The following is a 16843-nucleotide window of genomic DNA, read 5'->3' as shown; positions in this document are numbered from 1 at the left end:
GGCCAATGGCATTTCCAGTCTGAAAAAACTTGCTGTCATATAATTCATTCATCAAGAAATGTAAATGCCTAGTAAACATAATCATAAATTCCAAAACATCACTGCATAGAATGAAATCCTAGTATTCTGTTTATTTACATCTCCGAGATCCATATTATAAAAGGCAGCTAATGTGTTTCTGAGCGATTGCTGCTTGACTTGTGTGTAGACTTTCTCATTGGTATCAATTTCCTAATTTTATGTTTCATTTTTATTCTCGTCCAATTTTATTCATTTTATGTCTTAGAGACTTTCCTTTTTTTCTCCAAATACGAAAAATTCTTCTACAGTCCTAAAATACATCAGGCTTCAGTTTGGGCATACACATTTTGGAGAAAGTAAAAAACATTTGGCAAAAAAATCTGTCAAAAGCAGTGCCCAGTACATAATTTTTGTCTTATTTCTGAGAATTATAACGACAAAGATACAAATGTAGTCTTTTAATTATAAGTATAATTGACTTAACTCTAGTATTTTTCTTCTGCTTATGGTTATCTAAATATTATTACAAGAGAATTTTGCTTTAGGGAATTACTAGGAAGCCAAAACATATTAATGTGCTGAAGTTTAAACGTATTAACTTCTTATAACTGTGACAACTGAGTAATAAAACTGATATTTTTGGGTGGCCTATAATATTCATTCCAGTATTTCACAGTCTTATAACCACTTTTCCTTTCTTCCATTCTGGACAAATAAAAAGGAACTACTTTGTGCTCCTTTATTAATGACAAGGTGTAATTATATGGATAACTGAGTACACTAACAACTAAAATGGTAACATTTGACTGTGAAAAAATATTTTTTCTTTTTTAGTTAAATTTTAAACACGGGTGGTAGTACTATTCTAAGAATGCACCATATGGTTAACTCCAGTTTATGCAGACCCTTAAACTGCCAGCAAGCTCAGTATTCTAGTATCCATTCTAAGCAATCATAAATTATCTGTCAGATATCATTCATCGGACCAGAAAAATGTGTAACATTGTTTGCACTGTGATATTGTCAAACTTGAAATTTCTTTCTTGTTTCCTTTCCTTTTCTTTTTTGCTTCTGATGAAGAAAAATAAGCTATATCCATTTCATCGGTAATGATTGAGCTATTTCAATTTTTATTTTCCATTACCTTCCCCAATATTTTCTTTAAAAAATACATTATTTTTGCCTTTCTCAGAATGACTGAAATGATCCTATTTTTTATACATTTTTTAAGACACCTTGACTTTAGTTTCTAAAAGTTAAATAATCAAGCACTTCCAATTTTCATTTTTATTTACTCCTTAGAGTAGGAAGGGGCAGTGACAAATGTGTGCCTTCTCTTGAATTAACTTTACTCTTTAATTTCCTCTTTCATATTAGGTGTATTAAATTTGACTAACTGGTATGGTGCTAAAAAGAAAAATAACTTAAGGTTACATTTCAAAATATACTGTCAGTTTGTATAAGGATTATATATAATACAATCTCAGCAAGATACACATTTTTCACTGGTTCCTTCTCAATTAACATGGGTTGGAAAATAAATTGAAAATATCTTGCGTAAACTAGCTGTAATTATAAAAGTGGAACCACTGATTACTCTTCTTGCTATATTATTACCTACAGCTATGATTTTAAAATAATAAATCCACAAAACAAAAGCACCATACTCAAATTATTCATAAAACAACCCTGGCACAGGGTTAAACTGATATAAAAAAAGAATCTTGCTTTTGGTCATTTAGGGCATTCCTTAAAAACAAAGGTGCAGGATAAGTTATTATGCATTCAGAGTCCTGCCTTTGCTTTCTGCTTTGTCTCCGAATTTACGTGTTCGTCATCTCCTTTTTCATCATTCACCACTCTAGAGATAAATGAGATGCTACGGTGGACACCGGAAGATCACGACTGGCACAAAAAGAAGAAAATGTGATGGAAATGTGACACCGATCATGTAATGGTCCAAATGAACTCAAACCACCCTCTGCCAAAGCCTCACACTACCTTTCAATAAAATATAGATACTTTCTCAATAATTCTGAAGCTGTTCTGGATCTCTCCAGAGCTTTTGTAACAGAAGACCTGAAGCCAAACTAGGGCCTAACATTTTGGAGCAAGGACAGAAGAGAAGTATTTTCAACTTTTTCCTGACTTGCAAATACCTCCCCAAACTCCAACATTTCACAATCTGCTATCTTTTTTAGGAATCCACTTATATGTGGCATCAGACAAAGTAAGGTTGTTTTACTGATGTAAATAGACATAACTAAATTCTACCCATCAGATGCAGTAGGTAAAATACATTTATTAAATACCTTAAGTTTATTAGATTCTAAGGATTCAAATAACAAAATGCAATATACTTGCCTTCAAAACTTTCAAAATCTACCTCTGAATGTGTATTCACTATAAGTCATATAAAGAAAATAAGAATTTCTTAAAGTCCTATGGAAATGAGGGCAATTTAACTTAACACGAGTAAAGAGCATTTGTGATATTACCGGCAGTAAAGCTATGAACACAGAGGAAGTCAGTTAATTAGATATCCAAGGGGAACTGCTGCTGGGAGGATGCAGTGCGTGACATGCAGTGGGGATGGTGGTGGGAGGATGGCCAGAATGATGGCAAGACAGCCTAAGGCACAAAGACAATTTCCTGATCACTTCTCACCCAGGCTCCCCTCCTATTCACCTCCAAGGCTGAGCTCGGCTTTTCATCCCCAACTCCATGCTTCCTTAGCACTTTGTATTAACCTTCAGTATGTAAAAAATATCCTGCTTTATCATGACCTGTCTCTTTTTACAAGACCTTAAGCTTCTTGGAGAAAGAGTTTGGGTAGAGGCACTGTGTGTGTGTGTGTGTGTGTGTGTGTGTGTGTGTGTATTTTAATAAACTTCTTATTTTGGAATAGTTTTAGATTTATGGAAAAGTTGTGAAGCTAGCATAGAGAGTTCCCAGTTTCCCCGATTATTAACAGTTTACCTTAGTATGGTACATTTGTCCAAGTTAATGAACCAATATTGATACATTATTGTTAACTAAAACTCATGCTTTATTCAGATTTCCTTATTTTTACCTAATATTCTTCTCTGTTTCAGGAAGCCACCCAGGATATCACCTATTCCATTTAGGGAAGTGTTTTTTATTCTAAAATCCCTAGCATGATGCTCCATATCTAACACACTGAAGCTCAACAGATAGTCATGGAGCAAGTGAATGACTGGATGAATAAATATTACTTAAAATGACACAGAAGCTTCTGAGTCCCTAAAGGGAAAATCAGGAATGAGTGCACCTAAGTTCATAAGTCCGAGAAAACTTTCCATTGAGAAAGGATGGTTGGAATCTTACAAAATACTTTTCCACAGTCGACCAATGTTTGATGTGTTCTTATCTGAACTCAAAGACAGCACCATGTGTCACAACTTATGCCATGAACAATCATAAAAACAGATTTACCGTGTATGTTCAATTATTATCAATAACTATATATATTATACATATATATCTTTCCTAATAGAAAAAACAATAGGAGGAGAATGGTATACTTGTTAGGTATTTATGAATTTAAGTATATGAATCAAGCCCAAGGCTGTCATTTGGAAATCTGAATAAATTACACCCTTAACCTGAGTGATGAACCTGAAGGGGGAAAAATGAAAAAGATCATAGGAAAGTGAGGCTTTTTGTAGCATCATCCCACACACTTGGCCCAGTGTTCTTCATGCTCAAGTGCACATTAAGAATCACCTGGAGGGCTTGTTAAGAGATTCCTGAGCCCCAGAAATACGGACTCAGTAAGCCTGATTCAGCAGCCCACAGGGGATGCTGGTGTTGTCAGTCCCAGACACTTAGTACGCCACTGGTTTAATCCCAACTTCTGTCTCTTTTCTGCCCCCACTTTGGAAGAAGAGTAGAAAAAAAATCATAAGAAACATCATCTCTTCTGCAATGAAATTCAACTAAGCCTCCTGCAGGTTAATTATTTAGCGGCAGCTCTACTTCTTAAAAAAATAAGCCTTTATCCTTTTGTCATTTGGACCGTAACACAGAAGCCGAGAACAAAAAGTTTTGTTTTGTTTTTATTCAGGAGATACTAGACACCTAGCCTTTAATTACAGGCTTTAGGAATGATCTGATTAAGTCATTTTATTCTGTCTACAAGGGTCTCACCAAAAAAAAAAAAAAAAAAAAAGAAAAAAAAAAGAAAAAATCCCACATTTCAATTTTCTACAGCAATCACATGAGATGGAAATGAGTCCCTGTTTACTTATGAGGAAAGTAAGCCTCAGAAGTTCAATGCTTTGGCAAGAATAATACAACTTCAAATAGGATAAGCTGTAGATTCAACTCCAGGCGTTTAAAATTGTGAATCCATACATACCTTTCCACTAGAACATGCTGCCTCCTCATAAGGTGTTCAAAGTGTTTTGGAGGAGCTAGACGCACTGGGAGGTCTGGTAAGGAGAAGAAAAGAGTCCTACATTTCCAGAATTGGAAAGGATCTCAGAAATCGCAGGGTCCACAATAAACTTTTCAACTCGGGGTTAGGAAAAAAGCAATCAGGAGAGAACAGCTATGTGCAGAGCTGTTAGCACACCTCCTCTTCAGCTATGGCTCCACAGTGTGTCCTGAGCTCTGAATTTCAGGCCCTCCTCAGGGCCCCTCACTGCTTGGGAGGGAACTGGTCAGGAGAGAAGGTGCAGTGTCCCCAGCTGACCTCTATTTCTCCCTTTTTAATTCTCATTTTCGTTGCTGCTGTTCTTTTCTGGTACTGGAATTAGTCCAGGAACCTAAGATTACCACTGAGGCTTACCCTTAGAAATGCCACTCCTCTGTTCTCTCCTGTAAATAAAACCCACTTTTAATTCTGGTTTCAGTGAGTTAAAACCCAAAACTCAGAGAAAATGAGCCAAAACTACATAGAAATAGACAGGTTTCCATGAATAATATTCTTGCACTTAACTCAACTTTGGCCACAGGATGGACAAGTTGGCAGGCACTGTCCTGCCCTGCTCAGGACCCTGACTCTCCCTTCCAAGTGCCATGGTCCCATGGCGCCATGAACACCAGCTTCTCACTGGAAAAACAGGCTAGACAAAGAGTACACGTTGTCCAGGTGACTAGCTCCTTACTTAATACTTCATTCTTTCCTAAGTCATAAATTTTAACACATTTTGAGTGCCTGATGAGCTAATTACACTTTTCTTTTTCAATTCAAAACTCATGTTTTCTATTCATGGAATTAGTCAACAAAATAAATATTCAGGTCCACTGAGGATCAATAAATAGATATCACTCACCAAAAATGTTTTCATTCCACTTCTGGCTGAAGGTAGGGAAAAATCAAAATAACTATCTGGAAAAGAAATGGGGGGGAGAGGGAGGCATGGGGGTTGATGACAACAACACAGAGGAGAAGTCAAAGCCTGAAGTGATGCGGGAAGAAAAGGAAGGGGTTGTGATGATCATCCAGGAATGACCAGAGCATCAAAAAGCAGTTAAAAAACCAAAAGTCCTCCAGGAATGGATTTTCTGTTATGTCTCAAAAACAAAACCAAACAAAACTCTGCAAATGCCATTAATTTTCTATGGGATCTAGAAATAAACTTTCAGAATCGATCTAAAAAAAAAAAAAAAAAGAACCCTGTTGATAGATGAGAGAATATGGCTGATGCACTGGGAGGGTGCGTGGAGGCCCAGATGCCTGGCTAGAATGAGGTGCTGAGACGAGGAAGGGGAACAGGCAGAGAAAGCCCTCACCCTTTCTCCTCCTATATGTTTTACCAAAGGAGCCATAAACAGTTGTTCAGGATTCCTCAGTTTCCTTGGTACTCCTCACCCCATCCCTGCATCAGACACTTCTTTCAAAAACACACCGCGCTAAATCATCTTGTTTTCCTCATTCAGCCACTCAGTGAGCATTTACCGAACACCTACCATGTGTGAAGAACCCTGCCCTGCAGCAGACCTCTTACCTGTTTGCTCAGGGGAAGGTAGAATGATAAGCTTTCTTCCACTTTCAAAGCCAACAATGCACATGGGGCTGACAGCTGCTTATAGGACGCTGTTTGGTTTAACTTTCGACAGTGTGATCTGGTGTTAGTTATATGTGTTCTATTGTGCCTTACAAAGCTGGGTGTACACTTTTTTGTTAGTCACTTTTGCTTATTTTGTGGCTTTGGTCTGTTGTCTCCAAGGTGCCATGAGATAAAGTTCCAACTCTCCTGAAATCAGCAACAAAATGGTAACTTACAAACACGAGAGACACTAATATCCCTTGTTCCTTCAGGTCATCTACTCCAGTAAGAGCTGGATTTCATCTTAAAAAATATTTGCTTTCTAGTTAAAAAAACAAAAACTGATGATTAAAGATCTTCCCTTGTCTTATATTGTGAATCATTAACTCATGATTGCTTTTAGAATAAAAAAGGGAACCACAGTAGGCTGATTCTCCCTCAAACTCTTCTGACTCACTGAGTAATTATTGAAAAGCTTCCTAAAGGTAAAGCATTTGCCACACTCATTCACATTACCTCATGTAATTCTTTCAGGGTGCTGCAAGTTACCTACTACCCCCATTTTAAAGATGAGAAAATTCATACAGAAAAGACAAGTAATTTGTTCATATCATACAGGAGCAAGATTCAAATTAGATATGCCTCACCTCAAATCTAGAGTTTTCAGGCCAATGCCATTAGAACATGAGAATGTTTTGTAATAGCTGGGCCCAAACTTCTCTTCTGTGTGTCCTGTGCCAGGACTATGAGCTAAGTCCTTGAGCAGAAGGCTTAGTTACCAGGGATAGAAGCAGAAATACGTTTCTAAGCCCCAGAAATCAAACAGTCATGAATTTCTTGTTTCCTTTTCCACACTCGTTGTAGGGTCAAGATTACCAGGGCCATCAGGCCTTATGCTGGGACTGTCCTGAACTAAGCATTAGACCTAAGGCAGGTTGGAAAGTTCTTGAGTCATCAATGGCCTTGGCCACCACCAGGGCCATGTGAAGTCAAGTTATCAATTACAGAAACGTTTCTATTCTTGGAAACCTCCACATTCTTTGACAGAAAATGTTTTCTCAATATCAGAGACTATAACCCATGGTTCAAACGTGGTATTAACATACCCTTTTCATTCATAGTCCAGAAAATCCAGCCTATAAAGTATCCAGCCTTATCATTATCATCCTTGTCATGACTACAAAGAATAATGCTTGCTTAAGTCCACGAAATAACTGCTGGCATCAATAGTTTCTCTTGCGCTTCAAATGTTATTTAAAACCATACTGTGAAAGATTCTTTATTAAAATAATCAGCATCCTTTGTACAATTTGTATAATATTCCAAAATATCAGATGCTGTGCTGAAGACTACTAGCAACATTTGGCCCTGTCTACTGAAACCAAGAAAATAACTAACATCTTCACTCTGCAACTTTTGGGAAATGTTGTCAGTGGTGTAATTTCAGTTTTGTTTCGTTTTAAATTCTCTGAGGCCGAACTTACAAGACCACTTAACACTGCAGTGGCTGTGGATGAAGGTGCACGCACGCATGCAAAGCACCAACCCTGGATTCCTGCAGACTAACTTCCTCTACTAAACCACAGAAGAGTCTCACACACAAAGATAAAGGAGCCAATCGTGGCACACTCTCCCACTAAAAACTCCCAAGGGTGATGCCAGCAGATATCCTAGATGGAAGAACACGGTCTCAGCAGGTTATTAACAACAGTCACCAGCAACGACCAATTTGATGTTTTGTGCTTTTAATTATGTGGTTATAGAACTGAGGTCACCAAGCGATCTCACCCCAGACATAAAGAGAGGACCCCTCTGTGAAACAGTCTCAAGCTAAATAACAGATCTGACATGGACAGCAAACTGATAATACAGCAACATGCATTTTTGAAAGGATATTCCACTGTGACAACATGACTGCTGCACATATTTCTTCAGTCAAGAATAGGGATGGGTTCTATGCTATGGATAGAATGCAGTCCTCACACCACTTTATAAAAATGATTTTACATGACTAAATTATATTTTGGTCCAAAATTGGTCCAGTTCGTTTACTGCCTTTCCTCACTCTGACCTTCCCTCACCATATTTCTATACTAAAGATAACTGTTTTCTCACTTACACCCAACATCCAGGTAAGAACTGAATAATTCACAGAACGATTCAGGGGTTTAGTGCATCCAGACACATTTCTGTGATGAACAGGCAGTATTTGTATGTAACAGATATAAAAATACTAACAGTGCTATTGAAAATCCTTACACAGACTTCCTCTACAGGAAGTATATTCTGTGTAAACCAAACTCAACAAAACATATTGTAATTCCTTTTATTTTACCCAGTGGCTTTCTTTTTTTTTTTTTTTTTTTTTTTTAAAATACCGATGGTTTCTTAATAAATCCACCACTTCATTCTCACTGACTCCCCCTCATGGAGATGTGGGCATCACAGGTTACTCCCAGGTCCTACTGAACTACTTGTTTTATGAATCATGCCTTATGACCAGTTTTTATTTATTAACCAAACAGGGATGTGTGACTAACGTCACTGTTGATAATACCTCGTTACTTGCTGAGGAACCACAACTAGGAGCTGCGTCAGGAAAAACTGGCTCAGTCCCCGCCTTTTCAAAATTTGCTCTGGATATAAAGTAAATACCGCAGCCTCTGAGCTAATTATTCAAAACTCTTACTTCTCACTGTGCTCTTCCAGAACTCTATTCTGAACTGTGCTGTGTGAAGTGCATATATGTAGTACACGGAGGCATGCACATGTTTTTAGCGAAAAATACTGGCCATGAATTTTGGAAAACGCATAGGTGATGTAATCATCTTCTAAATTATTATACCCAGAGGTCAAAGGTATGAAAGACGGGATTTAGAGCGAATGCAGTCAGGATAAACCATGTATTTTATGCTAATCAAGACCAAGCTTTTCCGTCGTCTATACTAGCATTATCCTAGCACTTACTGATACCCAAACTCAAGCAGTTTCCAAGAGTTTCTTCTCTTTAGGACATGTTTCCTTCCAACCTCCTTATTTCCCGTCAGTCTTCAGGAAACATTACTAGTAATATTTTTAGGTTATAAAGCGCTTTCACAGTATTATTGTTTCATTTGATTCTCTCAAAAACCCAGTGAGATACACAGGGAGAGCACCATCATTATCCTTATTTTCAAATTAAGGAAACTGAGGCACAGATAATTACCATATGGATGTGCGGAAGGACTAGAGCTGGAGCAGAGACCTCTGACTTCAAATTCTGAGCTCTCTGAACTATGACAAATCTGCATTTAATTGCTTATAATATTCAAATACAGACAGACTAATTAACACTCTCTAGCCCATGTTCTGTATGTATGGATAAGTATTCAGTGCTCAAATCTATATTTACAATGTCGACATATTTTAGCAATGACCTTCCGCCATATTCGTGCATTTATTTAGCTCTCTCTCTTCACCAAACATCCTGGGACAACATCTTCTGCTTAGAAGCAGCCCTTCTCCTTGGCTTCTGCAATTCGGAAGCTCCTCACTGGGTCTTTGAACACCTACCCTACCTGCCAAGCTCCCTTCGTTGAATTTCTGGGGCTTTCCACGTGCATTGGGATTTCTTCTTTGACATGGGCTCTACTCATTTGTTTTTTCGAGGCCCATTATCAAGAAGGCTAATTTTTGCCTTCCCTGTAACCTCATGAATGCAGGATGGTGAAAGATGAGGACGTAACAGATATCAACAGAGGGAGGTGGCTGAATCCACCACAGACCCTCTCCCCCCGTTCTCTCTTTCCTTCATTTCTGTCATGAGGATCCTAGCTATTTTGCAAAGAAATCTTTGGGGTAGAATATTATAAATTTGTGTTAATTATACCAAAATTGCCTTCTTTAAGGTATTGGCTATAAAGTTGGCTATATATTCTTAATGATTCATAAACTTTTAAATTCTTGCCTGATACAGTTAATCTCTACTCAAGTCTTGACTGAAAATTCTTATGGTGCAGGACAGAATCTTGCCTGTTTTCTCTGTGTATATTTTGATTTGTTAACCTAGTTTATCTTGTACCTATAAAATACATTAAAAGATTAATGCATTGCCTCAACAAGAGTAAATATTTAATCTTTGTATCTACTAGGCTTGCCTTAAGTTAGCATATCTGCCCAATACTGGAGTGGAGTGGATATTCAGTAAGAAGGAAGAATTCAGCACTATTCCATGGTGGGATAGGCGAGAAGACACTCCTCATCTGAAACCAGCTTTCCACCTTGTCTCTCTCCCTCTTGGCCTTTTCTCCCTCCTGGTCCCAATGGTCTCCTCCTCTCAAGCTCTGTTTAAGAACACACTGCTTCCAGAGATGGAGAAGGGTGGAGGAGAGAGAAAAAGGGCAACACTTGGGCATTTTTTTTTTTCTGGACGTATTTTTATATAATTCAACTCAATTTTTATACATGACACTGAAACTTTCTCCTCCTCTTCAGGAAGAGACCCGAGGCTTGTAGTCTCCAGCGCCATCTTGATAATGGAAAATGTAAGAAAAATGCTTATCCTCCCATATGGCATAGACCACTGCTATGAAATGAATCCTTGGATTAATCCAGTTGGCCACCTCCAGGGATTCTACAGGATTTCTATGCCAGGGGGTCAGGCAGCAGTGCAGAGGTGCTAGCTTATTTATATCTCATGTCTCTTATTTTTAAGGACCATGTACTGATTTATAATATTAATCACCTAATCCACCCATTACTAAAATTGCTCCATTTGAGATATCATTTAAGATAGCAACAGATTATACTCTCAAATATCCTACCCCCAGTTTTTGGACACCACTGAAATGTCCACGGATTCCCCAGTGTGGAGAGGTAAATGTGCTGTTCATATTGTGTTGATGGGGCTGAATACTCCTGCTCTGACAGTCCTGTGCTTCCCGCTCACTGAGCCACCTGCGGTGCAGGAAGCCTTTGCTGCTTCAGGTTGCATCTCAGCTGACTCTGCTAACTAAACTGCACAAGTGGGGACATTCTATTTTCAGGTAACTGTACAACGTCTTTGACTTTTTTTTTAATTGAAGTATAGTCAGTTAACAATGTGTCAATTTCTGGTGTACAGCATAATGTTACAGTTATCCATATACATACATATATTCCTTTTCATATTCTTTTTCATTATAAATTACTACAAGATACTGAATATAGTTTCCTGTGCTATACAGTAGGACCTTGTCGTTTATCTATTTTATATATAGTAGTATCTACACATCTCGGGCTCCCGATTTATCTCTTCTCACCCCCTTCCCCCAGCCCTGGTAACCATAAGTTTGTTTTCTATGTCTGTGAGTCTCTTTCTGTTCATGTGTTACACTGCCTTTGTATCAAAGCATACTATTGTACATTTTCAGCAAGTACTATTAAATCAAAAGGTTAAGAAAAGCCAAAGGGAAATCTTGTGGAATTTTTCAGTCTAGTATATAGTATACACATAGATACTAGCAGTGGTCCTCCCACACCATCTAACACAACTCATAAAATCAGTTACAGTTATTCCTTTGATTAAGAGCAATGTGGTGAAGATTAGGCTGATGACAATATTATGCATGAGAGTTCTGGTCTGCTCTGACCAAATTATAAGCACTCTAATGACATATTAAAATAAGGCATCTTTGGAAACATACCAATATTGAGCTATCAAAAAGCAATTACCCTAATAATGAGGTATAAAATGTTGATACCAGGCAGAATGGTAGCTTGTCAACGTGTCAGCTTATCCACTCATCTGCATAAGGAAAACAGTCCATCATCATGTTTTTTTTTCCTGACATCCTTATATGCCCATATTCCATCACATCAAATGTTTACATTTTGATGTATTTGATCTTAATTTCTTAGAAATATGCATTCTGAAGCATACCAGGGTACATCTTCCCAAGTCAAAGGACTTGGGCTAATGCTAGGTACTATATTTTAAATACTTTAAAAATTAAGTGTCAATGTGTTTTTTATATGAATGTGTTTTTTAAATGTATGTTGTTGACTGGGGATTATTATATGAAATCTATTTAAACTATGAAAATATCCATAAATGTTAGCTGTTCTAAAAATGAGACATTTCTATAGTCAAATCAGCTGATGACTGTCCAATAAAAAGACAAAAAAAATTGTGTCATATAAAATTGAGGTCTCCTTTTTAGTTTCTCATTCTGGTCAATATTATACCCATATTGTAAAAATACAGACTTCTATTAGCGGGGGATGATTGACACACTTACACAATTGAAAAATAGTTCTTACGTAATTCTCATTATTGCATCTGTCATCTGCCTCAATGGTTAGTGATACTAAATACTTCTTTCCTGAAAATTTATTCCAAATTACTTTTAAGTCAGCAAAGTCACTTTCTCAGAGTGTGGATTTTGTTTGTTGTTTGTCTGTTTACAGGAAGAGTCATCAAACCTATTTCTGACCAGCTTTCACTGGTCCTGATGCAAAAGCCATCTTTTGATCATTTATTTATGACTAAATGCTGCTTTACAAGACACAGTTGCAGAATAAAATATTTCAGCAATCTCTTGATAGACATGATCTTCAGTTAAGCAATATGCATTTACATTAAAAAGAATAGATGCTGGTGAATAATGTCTAATACTTTAATCAATCTAAATCAGTTCACAAGGAGTGCTAATCAACTCTGAATATGTTTTTGCCACACATATCACACATCTGTAATTATCAATTTAAGTAGAAAGCTAATTTATATCAGGTGTTAGTCATTTTAATTACACGGTGATGACTTTGTTATCATGGGTAAGCAATCATTTTGCTTCTCAGGAATTTTTTTCTCCCCCTCCCCTCTCCATTGTGGACAACACAAAACAAAAAACCAGTTGCACCTCTATTTCTCCAGCCCTTCCCCAACATCCTTGCTTCTTGTAGTGCATAAATTGGAATTTAAATAACCGCTGCTAAGTTGGCGGATTCAGCCCTTTAAGGCTCTTTACAACCTGCTTCCTACCCCCTTCTGTGGTGTCTGCTAGTGAGTGAACTTCTCATTAACAAAACCTAATATTTACAAGACAAAAATAACATCTCTAAGTTGGCCTGTGATTTTACACTATTTTCAGCTGTGCTAAGTATGACCTATCCACTAGAGGTACTTAGAACCTCAGGTTAGTGTTGCAATAATTTTTTTTCAGGTACGTTTTAAGGGTCTGTAAAGACTAAAGATCTAGGTTAAAGGACTTTCATTCTTTTCTCATTTTTTTTTAACAAAAGGATCTGAAAAGGTGACCTACCTTTATGTGACAGGCGTAACCGGGGGTGCGGGGTCTCGGCTGTGTGACCCCCTGTCCAGAGCTCCAGTACGCAGCCCCACAGGAGCCAGGTGACAAGGTGCCCCGCCGATGCCATGCTGCACTGCGATCCTCACGTCCAGGCGGGGTGAGTTTTACTTCGGACTCCCCTCCAGGGGCAGCATGCGAGAGGCTTTGTCAGAAATCGAAGGCGCTGTCATCAGAAAGCACAGTTCCAAAGTGCCATTTGTCAGGCTGTATCTGGATCTGTAAAACCTGCTTTTCCCCAGGACAGTTGTTTATAAGCCGGGAGCAAGGGGACATTCCAAGGAGTGAGTCTTCTGAGCCATGTCCTGTCTAGAGCTCTCTTCAGTAACTATGCCGGTAGATTCAGGAAGAACCTGTATTTTTGTAGTCACTTCTGCAAGCGGTTCATTCAGGGGAAGAAAAAAAAAACAAAAAACCAAACACCCAAAACCCGAGCACACGCACTGCCTTCCACCCGTACAGCTCTTCTCTCCTGGCTCGCGGAAGCCCCTCAGAAGTCAGCCTCTTGTACTGACTTGCCGAATAGCTAGTTTTAATTCACCTTTCACCTTGCTAATTAAAAACAAGAAGTGCCATTCCCTCCAGGAGTTGCAGGATCCACCCAGCAGGGATGCCGCTCTGTCAGCGAGCCGAGCTGTGTTTACAGCGAAAGTTCAGACAGGGTTGAGCGTACTTGCTGTTTCTAGGAAGTGTTGCTGGTCCACGTGCCCTGGTCCCACCCGCCCGCCCTCCCAGTATTCCTGGCCCCGTGTCACTCAGCGACAGGAGAAAAGTCCGAGTTTTGATGGGAAAGGGGGGAAGCAGGAGGGAGCATGATATACAATAGGTTGATTACTTAAGAATATATAGCAGAAGAGGATGGAGTGTCAGGAAGGGCTTTTAAATGCTCACTCATCAAGATTAACCCTTGAATAAATACAGGTTCACTTTAAACAATCTGTGTGTCACCATCAGGTACCCAAATTGATTTTTTTCAGGGTTTCCACTGAAGCTGTATTTTTTCTCACATTTATGGCTTTTTCTATTGATTACATCGTGGAAATGCCATTTTCAACTTCTGTAAGGAAAGTGTTTCTGGAGCTTGAAAAAATGTAAAACTAACAAATTGTTTTGTGAAGGCAAATTCTTCAAATCAGTTACAAGCAAATTCTTTTTTTTATAAGTAAGTCATAAATTCCACCTCAAATTTGGGAATAATTAACTTTTGAGGTGATTTTCTCCTCCATAAGGTTAACTACGGTAAAGTTGAGATTCTCTCCGGGACAGCTCCCAGTAAAGCGGATATTAGAAAGCTCAGGATGTAAAACACCTTGGGATTCAACTGCTCTGCACTTTCCGAGTTTATTTTCCGAGACACCGTGTTTGTGTAAGTAAGCTTAACACAATAGGTCAACTTTACAATCTACTTTCAATCAATCTCAAAAAAACGAAACCAAACACTCTGTAGCTGTTGGCGTGTAAATGAATGGTATTATTTTAAGATACCAATAAACTTGAATGGGTATTTGATTTGCTAGTTCAAAATTAAATAGTAAACAAAGGATTTCAACTATAACTTTTTCTCATTCTGCATTTTACATGGTAATGATTAAGGACACTTCTTGAGAATTATGTTTTTAAAATCATGTAGTTATAACAAAAAGATAACACAGTTTACCCTGATATTTTGCATTACACGTAAGCAAATATAGAGCCAGGCATTCTCTCCCTGTTTTCCTAAGCATGATATTTTCTATTGCAAGCAGAGTATATTTAGCAAAATGTAAATGCCACTGGATATTATAAATAATTAGATTTTCATGGTCTACAAAAGATAACAAACTCCAAACATTATTTAACAGTAAAGCAACACGAAATGTTTAGATACTTTTAACCTGGGGTGGTCTCTGAAGGTGCTTGCATATTTTAAAAGCCATTCTGATGAGCTACAGACAAAAAAGTTGTTCTCAGTGTGCTATAATGTACCTTTGGAATCCTCTTTTACTTTCTCCCAGAATAGAAATAACTAGAAAGCAAATAGCAGCTTTTAAATGTGTTATCTAAGGGTAGGATTCCAGGACAAGTCAATGTGATGCATATAACTTTTACTGCAAATACATGGTGACACTCATGCAACTGAAATTCCACTGAAGACTGTACAGTGTCTGTCCTAACCCTATTACGGAACTGAGGCAATGTAAGACATTACAACCATTTCATTATGATACGGAATTCACACCGTTAAACGTTGATGGGGTAACAGATGTTATGAATGCTAGTTATACACATACAGCTACATATCAAATTTCATCTTCAGTTTCACATGCCATCCTTCAGATTCGGTTAGGGCATTTTGAAGAACATGCTAGAATAATGAGCTCCTTTGGGTTCCTCAAGCATGTGCTTTGGTTTATCCCTCAGCCATCAACGTCACTGCTTATTCCCTCTGACGCCTCCATACGTCTTCTACCTGTCTCTCTACTCTGTACAGAACATAGCGATGATGGCCCCCCAAAATGACTATTAAAAATACTAAACATTCGGAACGAATCGTAGTCTCAGCTACCCCCGTGTGGCCCTAGCCACTAGCAACGGAATGAAAAGTCTTTGGGACCAAATCAGTCATTCACATCATAAAATAGAACGAAGAAGAATTCTCAAGAGCAGAATCACCACATAATTTATCATCCAAACAAGACATTTTTAAAAGTAAAAGAGTCTTCTATTAATAATCACATACAAAGCGAAAATATTATAGACAAATATAGACAAATCAAGACTGCAAAGTCACCCTCCTTGGGAGAGATTTCTAGGCACCCTTGGAAAACATGGAAATGGAAAATTTTTTTAAGTAACAAAACTGACTTTACCACCAACAGTGAATGAAGAGCTTTAGTAAATGGAAGAGCTTTGAGTCTAGCAATAGTAACTGTTGCTATTACTATATTTTATCTGAGAGGAGTGAGACTACCAGTTTGAACAACACGGAAAGCCAGTGAGAAGGTAGATGGCAGTTCTTTCTGGAGGTACTGCCTGGCAGCTTAAATGTCTTATTCCAAAACACTCACCCTTTGTAGTTAGGGTCACAACATGGCAGTGAGAAAAACATGGGGAACTGAGTACTCATCAGGCGTTCCGGGCTGCCCCATGGTGGGTTCTGTGCCTGGCTCCCCAGTTTTAACAGCAGAAGAGCAACTGGCCTCTGAAACAATCCTTCCCAGCACGTGGTCCACGGCGATCTGATCCTCAATTATCCAGGGTCTCTGCTGAATAGAGCAAATTCTAGTGCCCCCAGCTTGTACTCCCAGTGTGCCTACAGTTGTAAGTACCAAAGTTTGAGTTTTATAGGAGTTCTTTTAGGTCAGTGTTATTAAAACATTAGACATCTTTGTCACTTTCACCATTTTTATCATAATAGCGTAGTATCTACAATTAAAGTTTAGATTTATATAAAATGAAGCCAAACCTCATGGGGACAATGTGCTACTTGTGTTTTTCAAA

The 16843-nt window shown here is 38.2% G+C and overlaps 1 protein-coding gene across 1 annotated transcript in view; it reads right to left on the bottom strand.

Annotated features, from left to right (window-relative positions):
• SEMA3E (semaphorin 3E) overlaps nt 1-14058 on the bottom strand; it is a 226253-nt gene extending 212195 nt beyond the window's left edge. Inside the window, exon 1 of the mRNA XM_010946629.3 lies at nt 13319-14058. Within this exon, the coding sequence (XP_010944931.2) occupies nt 13319-13433 (115 nt within the window). The 5' untranslated portion in view covers nt 13434-14058. The remainder of the gene's footprint in view (nt 1-13318) is intronic.
• Between the last annotated feature and the right edge of the window lie 2785 nt (nt 14059-16843).

The sequence above is a fragment of the Camelus bactrianus genome, chromosome 7, assembly GCF_048773025.1.
Source record: "Camelus bactrianus isolate YW-2024 breed Bactrian camel chromosome 7, ASM4877302v1, whole genome shotgun sequence".
NCBI lineage: Eukaryota > Metazoa > Chordata > Mammalia > Artiodactyla > Camelidae > Camelus > Camelus bactrianus.
The sequence above is the reverse complement of the archived record's forward strand: the minus strand, read 5'-3'. Positions and strand labels throughout refer to the sequence as shown.